This window comes from Lacerta agilis, chromosome 16, assembly GCF_009819535.1.
Source record: "Lacerta agilis isolate rLacAgi1 chromosome 16, rLacAgi1.pri, whole genome shotgun sequence".
NCBI classification, from domain to species: Eukaryota; Metazoa; Chordata; class Lepidosauria; order Squamata; family Lacertidae; genus Lacerta; species Lacerta agilis.
Window position 1 is genome coordinate 34,835,343 of NC_046327.1, and position 12,274 is coordinate 34,847,616.

The following is a 12,274-nucleotide window of genomic DNA, read 5'->3' on the forward strand; positions in this document are numbered from 1 at the left end:
AATGGACAGTGCCCTCCACAAGATGTCAATGCATTCTGTCTGGTCCAGAGCTTCCTTTGGATGCATGTCACAAGTACATAGAAAAAATAGGTAACGTGTCTACTCCATCCCTCCATCCATTCCTTTTATTTGCATGCTGTTTTCCCACCCCGAAAAAAACATGCTCAAAGCGGCTTACAACAAAGAAAACAATAATGCATTTTAAACAAACACTACAAAAACAATTTCATGATAACATATCAAAACAATATGAAATATAATAACGTACAAAAAATGACATTTCAGTATTATAACAAGATTACTTAAACAACATGCAGTGTCCAACAGCAAAAATAACGAGAGCTTCACAGTTTCACCTTAGTCCTAGAAACACCCTACTTTCCCTGGTGTTGCTCACAGCAGGATACCACCTGAGTATGCCCAAACCTTGATGGCAGAAAGTGAGGAGGAATTAAAAAACCTTTTAATGAGGGTGAAAGAGGAGAGCGCAAAATATGGTCTGAAGCTCAACATAAAAAAAACTAAGATCATGGCCACTGGTCCTATCACCTCCTGGCAAATAGAAGGGGAAGAAATGGAGGCAGTGAGAGATTTCACTTTCTTGGGTTCCATGATCACTGCAGATGGTGACAGCAGTCACGAAATTAGAAGACGCCTGCTTCTTGGGAGAAAAGCAATGACAAACCTAGACAGCATCTTAAAAAGCAAAGACATTACCTTGCCGACAAAGGTCCGTATAGTTAAAGCTATGGTTTTCCCAGTAGTAATGTACGGAAGTGAGAGCTGGACCATAAAGAAGGCTGATCGCCGAAGAATTGATGCTTTTGAATTCTGGTGCTGGAGGAGACTCTTGAGAGTCCCATGGACTGCAAGAAGATCAAACCTATCCATTCTTAAAGAAATCAGCCCTGAGTGCTCACTAGAAGGACAGATCCTGAAGTTGAGGCTCCAGGACTTTGGCCACCTCATGAGAAGAGAAGACTCCCTAGAAAAGACCCTGATGTTGGGAAAGATGGAGGGCACAAGAAGGGGACGACAGAGGATGAGATGGTTGGACAGTGTTCTCAAAGCTACCAACATGAGTCTGACCAAACTGCAGGAGTCAGTGGAAGACAGGAGTGCCTGGCATGCTCTTGTCCATGGGGTCACGAAGAGTCGGACACAACTAAATGACACAACAACAACAACAACAACAACAACAACAAACTTTGGGAGATGTTTTGGTGTCAATAATTGGAAAGAAATTAGACAGCAATACGGACAGGCATTTGTACAGCATGAGCCTAGGTATGTTTATTTTAACAACATGAGCCTAGGCATGTTTATTCAAAAGTAAGTTTCACAGAGTTGAATAAGGTCTGTTCCCAGGTGAATGTGCATCAGATTGTCGCATTATATATATTTTTAAGTTACTCTGGATGGTATAGTCACTATGAAGCTGTAGCAAGAAACTGAAGAATTTGGCAGATTTTTCCTTCTGTGTCTCTCACCTCATTAAGAGCTTAGGATAAAATCCAGGGTTGTGGTTCATATGTGCATATGCATAATTGTGAGACATTTGTCTTTCAGCCTCTTTATGAATGAGCCTAGTTCTTTCCTGCATTTTATTCTGGTCCTACGAACTTCTGATTTATATTCAACTTACAGCTCCCATGGATGTTTAGTCAGAAAGAAGTTCCACAGAGCTTAGGGAGTCTTACTTCCATGTAAGATTGCATGGGGGCGCTGCCTTTTAAGACTGCCACTTTTTCTCCTAACTTTTCCCATATTTAAGCTTCTTATTCCCACTTTCCTCCATGCTAGGAAAATCATCTGCGAGTCCGGCTAGAGTTAAAACATCTTCTGTTCTTGCCTTACTTCTCTAGTAAATAAATTATGTTTTGGGCTATAAATACATTGTAAACTTAGCTGTAGCTTTGTATGAAGGCTGCAGTTCTTGTAAGCGCTTAGTGGAGAATCTCACTGGAAGCAGTGGGGCTGTACTTACTTGTGAGAAAATGAACATAAAGGTCAGGCTATAATCGTAAAATCTCATAGTCTACTCTAGGTGGCCTATAGATGCCACTCTGAGGCACCAGGCTCTCCAGGAATTTGAACGACTTACTTTTTTTTACTTACACACACACACGGATAGAACTGGCCTTCCTTATCACCAGTTCCTTTCCCAAGCAGCCCCACCCTCTCTACAAAGGCCCATATTGCAGCCTAGCAGGTGCATCTTCCTTCCCCGGGAAAGCCATGGAGTGGAATCCGGAGAGGAAGAAAAGAAGCTCCGTGAGTGGCAGCAGCTGGGGCAACTCGAGCTGGATGAGATTCCAGTAAGTTTCCTTGCTTTGTTGTTTCCTTGAGCTTCCTGGTGTGGCCTCTGGCTGGGTGGCTTGCAAAACTTTGTATTCTACAGACATTTTACAGGAAATGCTTGCTGGCATGCTGACTCCCTGCTTGAATCCCCCGCTTCTTTCCTTGATCTTTAACTACAAAACGACCCTGGTTTCTAGTCCATCCCCCCCCCCTTTTCTTTTTTTGCTCTCCTTGCTCTGGATCGCTTTGGCACCGTAAACAAGAGATTCTGCAAGGGCGCAGAGCTCTTAAGTAGAATGGCACAAGAGTAGTTCGTAAAATGACGAGCGCAGAGGCAGGCAGGGTTAACAGGCGCAACTTGCTATACAAGGGTTTGGCATCACCCAAATTACTTCCACCCTTTCCTCTAGAAATGGAGACTGGTATTTCTCGCTTTCCTTTGTACCTCCCTCCCTCTGGTCTCTTCCTCCCCACTCCCTAGCCGTCAGAATGAAGACTGCAAGCCCTTCTAGGCACAACCTCTTAAGGTGAGATGCAAGGGTACTCTGCAGCCTAGCAGTGCTATATTATATAGTTCATATTATTATGCAACTTACTGTACTATGTTTTTATACGTGCTGTAAGCTGCCTAGATGGGCGAGGTTTATTATTATTATTACTATTAACTTTATTGGAGCCTGGAGTTTAAGGGTTAATAAAGCGAGGTCTCAGACCTCCAACGACCCCCTCATCCGTTCAGTTCTATTAGTCATTTTTGTGCAACGCAGTTTCAGCAAAAGCTTCCCCAAGTATATGCAAAACAACTTGAATAAAATATTGGGGGTGGGGCAGGTGAGCCCCGCCCCACATAATCGATCACACGCACACTATCTGAATGGCAACGCCCATCAACTAGAGGGCATCTGTCTCAATCAAATATTTTAATGGAGGTGGGGGGAGGGACCTCGGTCCCTACTTCGACGTTGTGGCTGGCTTAAAACCCCTTTTAATGAAGGAGCAAAGGCGGGGGGGGGGGGGAGCAGTGGAGAAAGGAGAAGCGGCGCGCCGGGGAGGGGAGAGGAGGAGTTCTGTGTTATTGTTTTACAAACGTGGATAGAGATTCTGGGGTTCACGTCCGCTACCCGCCCCCGGCGCTCCTCATCCGCTCTCCGATGGGGAGATTGCACTCTGCACGTGCTCTGGAGAGCGCTCGCCGCAGCAGCTGAGCAGCGAGGCCGACGAGCAACCTCTGGGCGGCTGACAGCGGCCTGCCTTAGCGGCGCTCGGCCACCGCCGCCTCGGAAGGGCTGGGCGCCGTCGGGTCCGCATGCGCCGCTGCTTTGTGGGCTGGAGCCGCCGGGGCTCCTCCTCCCGCCTTCCTCGTCGTCTCCGCCTTTTTCTTCCGCTGCTCTTGCTGCTGCCGCTGCCGGCCATCGCCGCGGCTGAGGACCCGGGAGCCGCTGCTGCAGGTACCGCCCGCGTCCCCAGCAGCGCCCCTTCCAGCCGCGGGACCCCGGCCCGACCCTCCGGCCGGCTGCCCTCGCAGGATGAGGCCCCCCCCCTTTCCCCGGGTCCGGTTGCCGTGGAAACGAGCCCGCCCCGCCGCACCCGCCCCCCTTGCAAGGCTTAGCCTCGCCTGCCTTTCCCGGCGAGGTGGTCGCCATGGAGACCCCGCGGTCCCCCTGCCTTCGGGACATCCCTCGGACACAGGCCCTTTCTCAGCGCATCCACATCCCTCTCTCCCTTGCCTTCCTTCCTTCATCCCCCCCTCTTCTCATCACCATAGTAACGAGCCCATGCCATCACCCCCGAAACGTCGCCCCTCCCTTCGCGTCTCTCCCCACCCCCCCATGTAATAGGGAATTAATTCTCCTCCCGTCAAAAATTGCTTACGGGATTATTCCGCTCCTCCAGCAAATCAGGCTGTCGTTGCTTCTCATCCCCTTAATATCATACCGCATCATGAGCCCATTCTTCCTTTTTTCGTCACCCCACCCCCCAAATCAGAAATTAGGTCCCTTTTGAGGAAAGACCCAGCAAAAATTGTCCACTGCAAAGTCCAGTTGTCGCAGATGCTGCTGGTGCCTATCCCCCCCCCCCCACCTACCTCTTTTCAGGGGAGCCTGTAGTGGGATATTAAGAGACCAGATGGCACCGTGCAAAGGGCTGGATTTGGCTTAGGGTTCACTCTTATCTATCTCCTATGGATGCTCTAATGCAGGCACGGCCAATTTCTTAAGCTATGGGGACTGGGCCCCTTTTGCAAAGCCACTGTAGGGGAGGGGCACTCCTCCCTGGGAAGAACTGCCAAGAATTATTAAGGTAATAATGTGCGGAGGGGGCAGATGAGAGTCATGCTGCAGGTCTCCTGACTGGACAGTTTGCAATCCCTGCTCTAGTATCATTTGCAATCCTGTGGCCCATATCCATTCCCTGTATTAGTGCTGTCTGTTATGTGGAGGGAACATCAGTGTCGAATACAAACCTTTCTTCCCTCCCAGTAAAACAAGTCAGCAGACTACACAGTGACTCCAGTATGAGGGACACACAATTCATGCTCTCCCTTATGCTGCAGGAAACAAAATACCGGTACTACCACCACACCCATTGGTGACCGAGTCCCATCATCTGCTTCAATTGGCTCTTCCTTAGCTTGTCAGAGCGGGTGGTGCTGTGGGTTAAACCACAGAGCCTAGGGCTTGCTGATCAGAAGGTCGGCGGTTCGAATCCCCGCGACGGGGTGAGCTCCCGTTGCTCAGTCCCTGCTCCTGCCCACCTAGCAGTTTGAAAGCACGTCAAACTGCAAGTAGATAAATAGCTATCACTCCGGTGGGAAGGTAAACCGCGTTTCCGTGCGCTGCTCTGGTTCGCCAGAAGCGGCTTAGTCATGCTGGCCACATGAATGTACAAGGGAGCTGTACGCCGGCTCCCTCGACCAGTAAAGCGAGATGAGCGCCGCAACCCCAGAGTCGGACACGACTGGACCTAATGGTCAGGGGTCCCTTTACCTTTACCTAGCTTGTCAGAAGCACTGTCACAGAACTCTGTTTTTCCTGTGGGAAGGGGACTGTGCTTTCCCTGGTCATTGCCTATGGCCAGTTTCACAGCTAAGGCTTCTTTTGTCATAGCCATCTGTGCGCCTCTTGGCCTGGAAGTTGCATGCTAATGGATGGGATGTTGCGCAAGCCTTTAACCCCTCTCTGCACCCATCTCTGCAGCTGATTTCTCTGTGGCCTCTCAATTGCAGACGCCCACGTACAAGCTCCCCTGAGCGGCCAGTGGCAGTGTGGGGCATGGCAGCAGTGTGGCAGCAAGTGTTGGCTGTAGACGCACGGTAAGTGTAAAGGAGTAGGGCCCACAGGGGACCTGGGCAGTGCTTTAAGCTGTTGGGGTCTACCTGTGCTGGCGGAAGTAGTATGCTTCTGCAGATCAATTGCTGGGAATCACAAATGAGAAGAGTACTGTTACTCTCAGGTACTGCTTGTAGGCTTCCCACAGACATCTGGTTGTCCATTGTCAGAAAAGGATGCTGGGTTAGATGGGGCTTTGGTGTGATCCCGCAGGGCTCCCCATGTTATTATGGGAAGAGAAATAGAAATAGAAATACTTTATCGTCGCTGTACCACATGTTTACAGTGAGATTAAACAAGCCCTGCGGTCCAGAGGAGCTAAATCAGTCTTGTCTAATTGTTCAGAGAGGTGGGTGTCTTGTGTGAGAATTCTAGATTCATCGTTTGGTGGGAACATCAACAATAGAGACGCAGAGTTATGAATATGCTTTCACAATTACCCTTGGTGGTTTCTCCAGATGAGTCAATCATTTTTTTGATGCCGTACTATCAGTTAGTGCAGGAATTACCATATTGGTCTGAATATAGGCTGCAGTCCGCTCTTCCCCAAATCAGAAAAGTTGGGATTTAAAAAATCTCATTTTAGGGGTGCTTCCTATATTGGGGGAGGCTTGTATCCAGACCAACATGGTCAAACCTCCACTAAAAACATGTCCTGAGAAAGGGTCAGTGTCTTGTATCTTTGGACAACTAAGTTTTAGAAGCAAAACATCAACATTTTAGAGGTAGATGGTGGGTGGGCGAGTTCCTCAAATCTGTACCAGCGGGATTTTGTTTCCAATTGTTGAGTGTTTTTCATTTGGTGGCCTCAAATATATTGTGTCACACCATTATAGTGTTATCAGCTGGAGTACTGACCACAGAATGGCAATGCAAGATACTGTGCTGCAGGGGAGTCTTGAAGGAGATTCTCTCCATTCAGTTGGTGCTAACCCCAGCACGATGCTAAAGAGCAAGAGAGCAGGGTGAGCTTAATGAGAATGCAGTAGGCTCAGGCTTCCAGCAGCTTATGCACCAACCCCTATTGCAGGTACAACGCATACCGCACCCCAACCTTCCCGCAATTCCGCACACAGTACATCCGCCGGCGCAGCCAGCTGCTGCGGGACAACGCCAAAGCCGGCTACGACCCCTCGCTCCGTAAGCAGTACCTGCGGCTGCGCAGCCAGCTCCTGGCCCAGCGCTACGGCCCCCTCTCAGAGCAGAGCAGCTTCCGTGCCTACAGCAACAGCATTGTCCGAAGCAGTCGTACCACACTTGACCGCATGGAGGTAACCAAGGGCAGCCGGGGGTGGGGACAAGAGTAGCACCAGCCCTGTGCATTTGGCCTGGGACATCTTGTATTTAAATGAAGCTTATTCCATTGGTGGGAAGAGGGCCGTAGGTGTTTTGCTGAGGTCAGCACTTGCTCGGAGGAGAGAATGATTCCTTGCAACACAGGAGCATTTGAGCTCCCACTCCGTGCAGCACAGTATTCTTGTCCAGTAGGATCAGGGCTGTGTGTAATCTGCCCCCCAGGGAAGCCAAAGCTAAACTATGCATGTGCCATGGGCATAGCCAGCGGGGCAGGGAGGGGCAGTTACCCCCTCCAGATCAAGTAAAACAATAGAAATACTTCACTAACTGACCGACCACATCGGTTCTGCTCCCCCTAACAAAAATCTTGGCTACACCCATGGCATGTGCAATAGAGTAAGTTTATTTGCATAGAGTAAGTTTATTTGCATAGAGCTGCTCACATAATTCCAACCCCAATATTCAGATTTTCAGAACATTGGAAAATTTGGCAGATTTGGGAAAACAGACAAGAAAAATGAGAATGTAGAGAGTAGAACAAGGTAAGGGCACAGTTAAAGAGGTATTCCTCCCCCTGCAAAGATTCCAGAGCCTTCATTAAGAGCCTCCTGACACATTTTTAGTCATCAGGATTAGAAAATAGACAAACCAAACAGAGGGAACAGAAGCACAGGTTAGAAATCTGAGTCTTTTATAAAGGCACTCTGCAACTTAAGTGCTGGCTGCCATTTCCTCATCTTCTCATTGCTTCCTCTTTGGAATCCCTGACCTTGCAGATACGCCTGTCTCTGCTTCCTTCAGTATAGCACCCAGCATAGTATGTCATCTAGCTCCTTGCTATCTTCCAGTGTAACTATTTTATGCATTGTGCCATAGGATTTTGATGACGACCCAAGAGCACTTGGTGCCCGAGGCCACCGCCGCTCTGTCAGCCGAGGATCGTACCAGCTGCAGGCTCAAATGAACCGAGCTGTCTACGATGAGAGGTATAAGGCCGACAGATCTAATCTGGGGTTAAAAGCGGGAATGGCATTCATCTGCTCGTTTGGTGCATGCCAATTCTTTTACTTACAAGCTTTTGTCAGAACCCTGGATGCTGTTCTGACTCCAGTACAGGTGAAGCAGCCAGGACAAAAGCTCTCTGCTCCCATACTGGTCTCTCCCCCCGCCCCCCCCCCCCTGCCCCAACACCCATTCCATTGGAAACAAAGTTTGAGGCGTGTGCTTACTTCATAACAATGCCTTTTGTCTTCCTTTAGACCCCCTGGCAGTGTTGTCCCCACTTCGGTGGCAGAGGCCAGCCGTGCAATGGCTGGGGATACCACCCTAAGTGAGAACTACGCCTTTGCTGGCATGTACCATATATTTGACCAGCACGTGGATGAGGCTGGTGAGTAGAGCAGTAGCTAACGTGTCATGGGTTAACTACTAACTGTCTCCATGGTGTCTTTTGATGTCACGTTGGTCATATGAACCGGGGTGACAATGAGGATTGCATTTTGGAGAGAACTATATAGAAGAAGTGACACACCACACACCCCTGCAAAAAACAAAACAGACGACTCCAGGACAAGTAGTGAGATTATTATTCCTGCCTTCTTGAGGTGGAAGCAAGGGAAAGTGGAGGGTTGGAAAAGCCTTTACAGGCTAGTGTTGCTTATTTTGCTGATAGGCATGCTTATGTGCAGGCTGTTAACTATTTAGTAGCCTAACACAAAGCCTCCCTTCCCCCACAGCCTTCCTCAAATGCTCCTTGGAGAGCTCTGTAATTGTGTTGATGCAAAAAGGGAATCATGTTCTGAGTGGTATCTGGCAGAGATATTTGTAGCTGAAGTGCATGGAAATAATTAAGAATCCCTTAAAACTATCAGCCTCTTAGAGGGTGGGTGCTGCTCTTGCCTTTGCTGTCAACATCCGGCTAACAACCATTTCCCCTTTTCTTTCCCAGTGCCCAAGGTTCAGTTTGCCAATGATGACAAACACCTATTAGCCTGCTGTTCTCTGGATGGTACCATTTCTGTGTGCCAGCTAGTGCCAACTCCCCCTGTGGTGCTGCGGGTGCTGAAGGGACATAGCCGTGGCGTGTCAGACTTTGCCTGGTCCCTCTCCAATGACATCATTGTTTCCACTTCACTTGATGCCACTATGCGTATATGGGCTACAGAGGATGGCAAGTGCATCCGGGAAATTCCAGATCCAGATGCTTCTGAGCTGCTCTGCTGCACTTTCCAGCCCATGAACAATAATCTCACAGTGGTGAGTGAAGGCCTAGGATATAGTGCCCCTGCCCACTTCCACCTAAGCTAATAAACAAAGCACTGGGCCTTTCCCCTCCAAGGGACATGTGCTTGCATACAGTTGAGGTTTCCTCCTTTCTCCCCACCCCCAAATGATGTAGGTATGGAATAAGTGGGTTGAATCAAAAGAAATGGGGACTGGAATCAGTACTGTTGGGGGTGAAGCAAAGGCAGTCTGGTCACAAGTCAAAGGGGCTTGGCATAGATAAAAACAAAAACTTTCTCCTCTAAGTGTTTCAGGTCCCTAATTAACCAAGATGGTGGTGAGGGGAGAGTCTCCAGGGGGGTAAGAGGAGAGGAAGAGTGTGTGCCTGTTGCTCATTCTTCCGCTCTGTAGAATAGTATGAAACTGACATCTTTATTTGTCCATAAGGTGGGGAATGGAAAGCACAACCTCCATGTGGTAAACATCTCAACAGGGAAAAAAGTGAAGGGTGGCTCAAGCAAGCTAACTGGCCGAGTGCTGTCTCTCTCCTTTGATTCCCCTGGCCGAATCCTCTGGGCAGGAGATGACAAAGGCAGCATATTTTCTTTCCTCTTTGACATGGCAACAGGTGAGTGGAGTGGGATGGGGAGCATAGTAAGGACAAGGATTAGCACAGATTCAGCTTGACTTCAAGCCCTCTGCTTCCTTCTTCCCCCCTGCAGGAAAACTGACCAAGGCAAAACGGCTGGTAGTTAACGAGGGCAGTTCTATCACCAGTATCTCGGCCCGCTCTTGGATCAGCAGAGAAGCACGGGACCCCTCCCTCCTCATCAATGCATGTATTAACAAGCTGCTGCTATATAGGTGAGGGGCTTTCCATGGCATTGCCAGGCTAGAAGACAGACACTTGCTCTACTCATATGTGCAGAGTGCCAACGAGCCCCATATTAGAGGATAGAATATGTGATACATGTTTGTGTAATGCAGGCGCCGAGAAGCAGTTTGCTATGATTAAGCTATTTATCCATTATCTGTTCTTGGCTACTTTTTCCTGACAGGGTAGTGGACAACGAAGGGACACTCCAGCTTAAGAGAAGTTTCCAGATACAGCAGAGCTCGCATCCTGTCCGCAGCATCTTCTGCCCCCTCATGTCCTTCCGCCAGGGAGCTTGCATTGGTATGATGCCCATGAGAGTTCACTCCCATTGTAAAGGGGATGCAGGACAAGACATTCTCACTTGGAATTTCTTGCGGGTTGCCACTTCCTTGCCTGCAACTCTGCTACTGCATGCAGCTAATCTGTATGACACATAATTACTGCAGAGCTTAGTCCCCGTCCCCCAAAAACACAGGGAAGTTTTTGTCCCCTCTAATAACTTCTCTTTGTGCATTTCAGTGACCGGCAGTGAGGATATGTGTGTCTACTTCTTTGACGTGGAGCGAGCTACCAAGGCTATAGTCAACAAATTACAAGGTCATAGTGCTGCTGTGTTGGATGTCAGCTTTAACTGTGATGAGAGCCTGTTGGCGTCCAGTGATGCCAAAGGCATGGTTATTGTCTGGAAAAGGGAACAGAAGTAGCATTTCTCTCCTGATGAGTGGAAAGAAGTACACTTACTCAACACTGTTGAAGGAGACAGCCTGGGTGAAAGTCAGGAACCCTAAAGACCATTTGTCCTCCTCTTGCTGGTCGCTTTATTTATAGCTTCTGCAGCTGTGAAAGCACTGAGAACATCTTTACAGTGAACCAGCATCCATTTATTCCCAGGTTTTCAATTAGTGGGATTTTGTATAGCAGACAAAGGATGCAGGTTATCCTGTGAGAAGTTTGGCTTACTTCTGTTGTGGTTTGTGTTAGATGTCCAGGTTGCTGTCAGCTGTAATCAACAGGACACAATGTATGCCAAAAGGGAAGGTGGTAAACAATGCTGCAGAGCCTCTCTGCCAACTGGCAGGATAGGATTTGGGACTACATGGGTTCTTTGGCTCATGAGCACGAAATTTAGTGGTCCTAGCTCCCATTTAGTAGTAGCTTGCTCCTTGCTGCTGCATAACTACTTTGCTGTTGCAATGGTCCATTCCTTCCTGGAAATACCAAGGACATCAAACTCCAGAAAGCTACACCTTCTCTTTGCCTCCTTCAAGTGCCAGACTGAGCTATCAACTTGGAAGGATCAGCCTGCTTTATTAGTGTGCCTGTTGGACATATGAACTTCTGCAGCTACAACTTTGTGGACAGATTCCCCTCCAACATGAAAAATCTTGCAGCTCATGTCTCTTAGTTCTGGGCTGCTTTTCAGGAGCAGCTACCAGTGATGAAACGTCTTCCTATTACAGGGAGAGGAAACAGCAGGTGCTGAATAGATTTGCTTGCACACCAACACAGCTTGCTTGAAATATTACTGGGAATGTGTTTGGAATATCAAGAAATTCAATCTCGAACATTCCTGACAACTGTATTCAAAAGCAGGTGGTGGAGTAGTCTGCTAAATTGAACTTTGCAGCTACTTAATGCAGTTGCTTTTTGCCACTTATCTTCCACAGCATGTGTGGCATTGTAACAGGGAAGGGGGCTTGTTGTATTGAAACTCTTCTGTATTGTGGCAGTGATAGTTGCTTTTTCCTCAAATTTGTTTTTTCTGTGGACTAGGAGAAAATATTTCTAAATTCACTTTTATTTGGAAAAAAATAAGTGGTAGGATTTTCAGGCAGGTACGTGGAAAGTAAGAGCTGATGGGATGGTGCTTCATATTTCACCTTATGAAGAACTTGAGTTGAGCTAAGGGGGCCCTATACATGGGTTGGCAAGCCAGCCACATATTTCCATCATACAGATTGCACAGCCTATTGCAGGATTGAGAGAATTGTCACACTCAGAACTGGACACAGCATTCCAGGTGTGATTTGACTAAGACAGTATAGAGCAGTAGTATAACTTCCCTTGATCTGAACACTATACAGTGGTACCCCGTGTTACGTACGCAATCCGTTCCGGGTTGCGCCACATAACCCGGGCGCATGTAATGCGAAGGAAAAGAGAAAAAGAAAAAAAACCCAGAAGTTCGTGAGTTTTTGCGCTTCTGTGCATGCGCGAAGTGCGCAGAATGCTTCTGCACACCCGCGCA

General features: G+C 48.3%; 1 protein-coding gene across 2 annotated transcripts; it reads left to right on the forward strand.

Moving 5' to 3' along the window:
- The first annotated feature begins 2,199 nt into the window (after positions 1–2,199).
- Positions 2,200–11,759, forward strand: WDR13 (WD repeat domain 13). Of its 2 annotated transcripts, none has more exons than XM_033173744.1 (10): positions 2,200–2,318; positions 5,528–5,614; positions 6,661–6,901; positions 7,803–7,912; positions 8,186–8,316; positions 8,875–9,182; positions 9,597–9,777; positions 9,872–10,013; positions 10,208–10,326; positions 10,546–11,759. In XM_033173744.1, the coding sequence occupies exons 1-10, from the start codon at positions 2,239–2,241 to the stop codon at positions 10,728–10,730; spliced, it is 1,584 nt and encodes a 527-aa protein (XP_033029635.1). In that variant the 5' UTR covers positions 2,200–2,238; the 3' UTR covers positions 10,731–11,759. The 2 variants fall into 2 exon arrangements, with proteins under 2 accessions (XP_033029635.1, XP_033029636.1); XM_033173745.1 differs by lacking the exon at positions 2,200–2,318 and adding an exon at positions 3,641–3,749.
- The last annotated feature ends 515 nt before the right edge of the window (positions 11,760–12,274 follow it).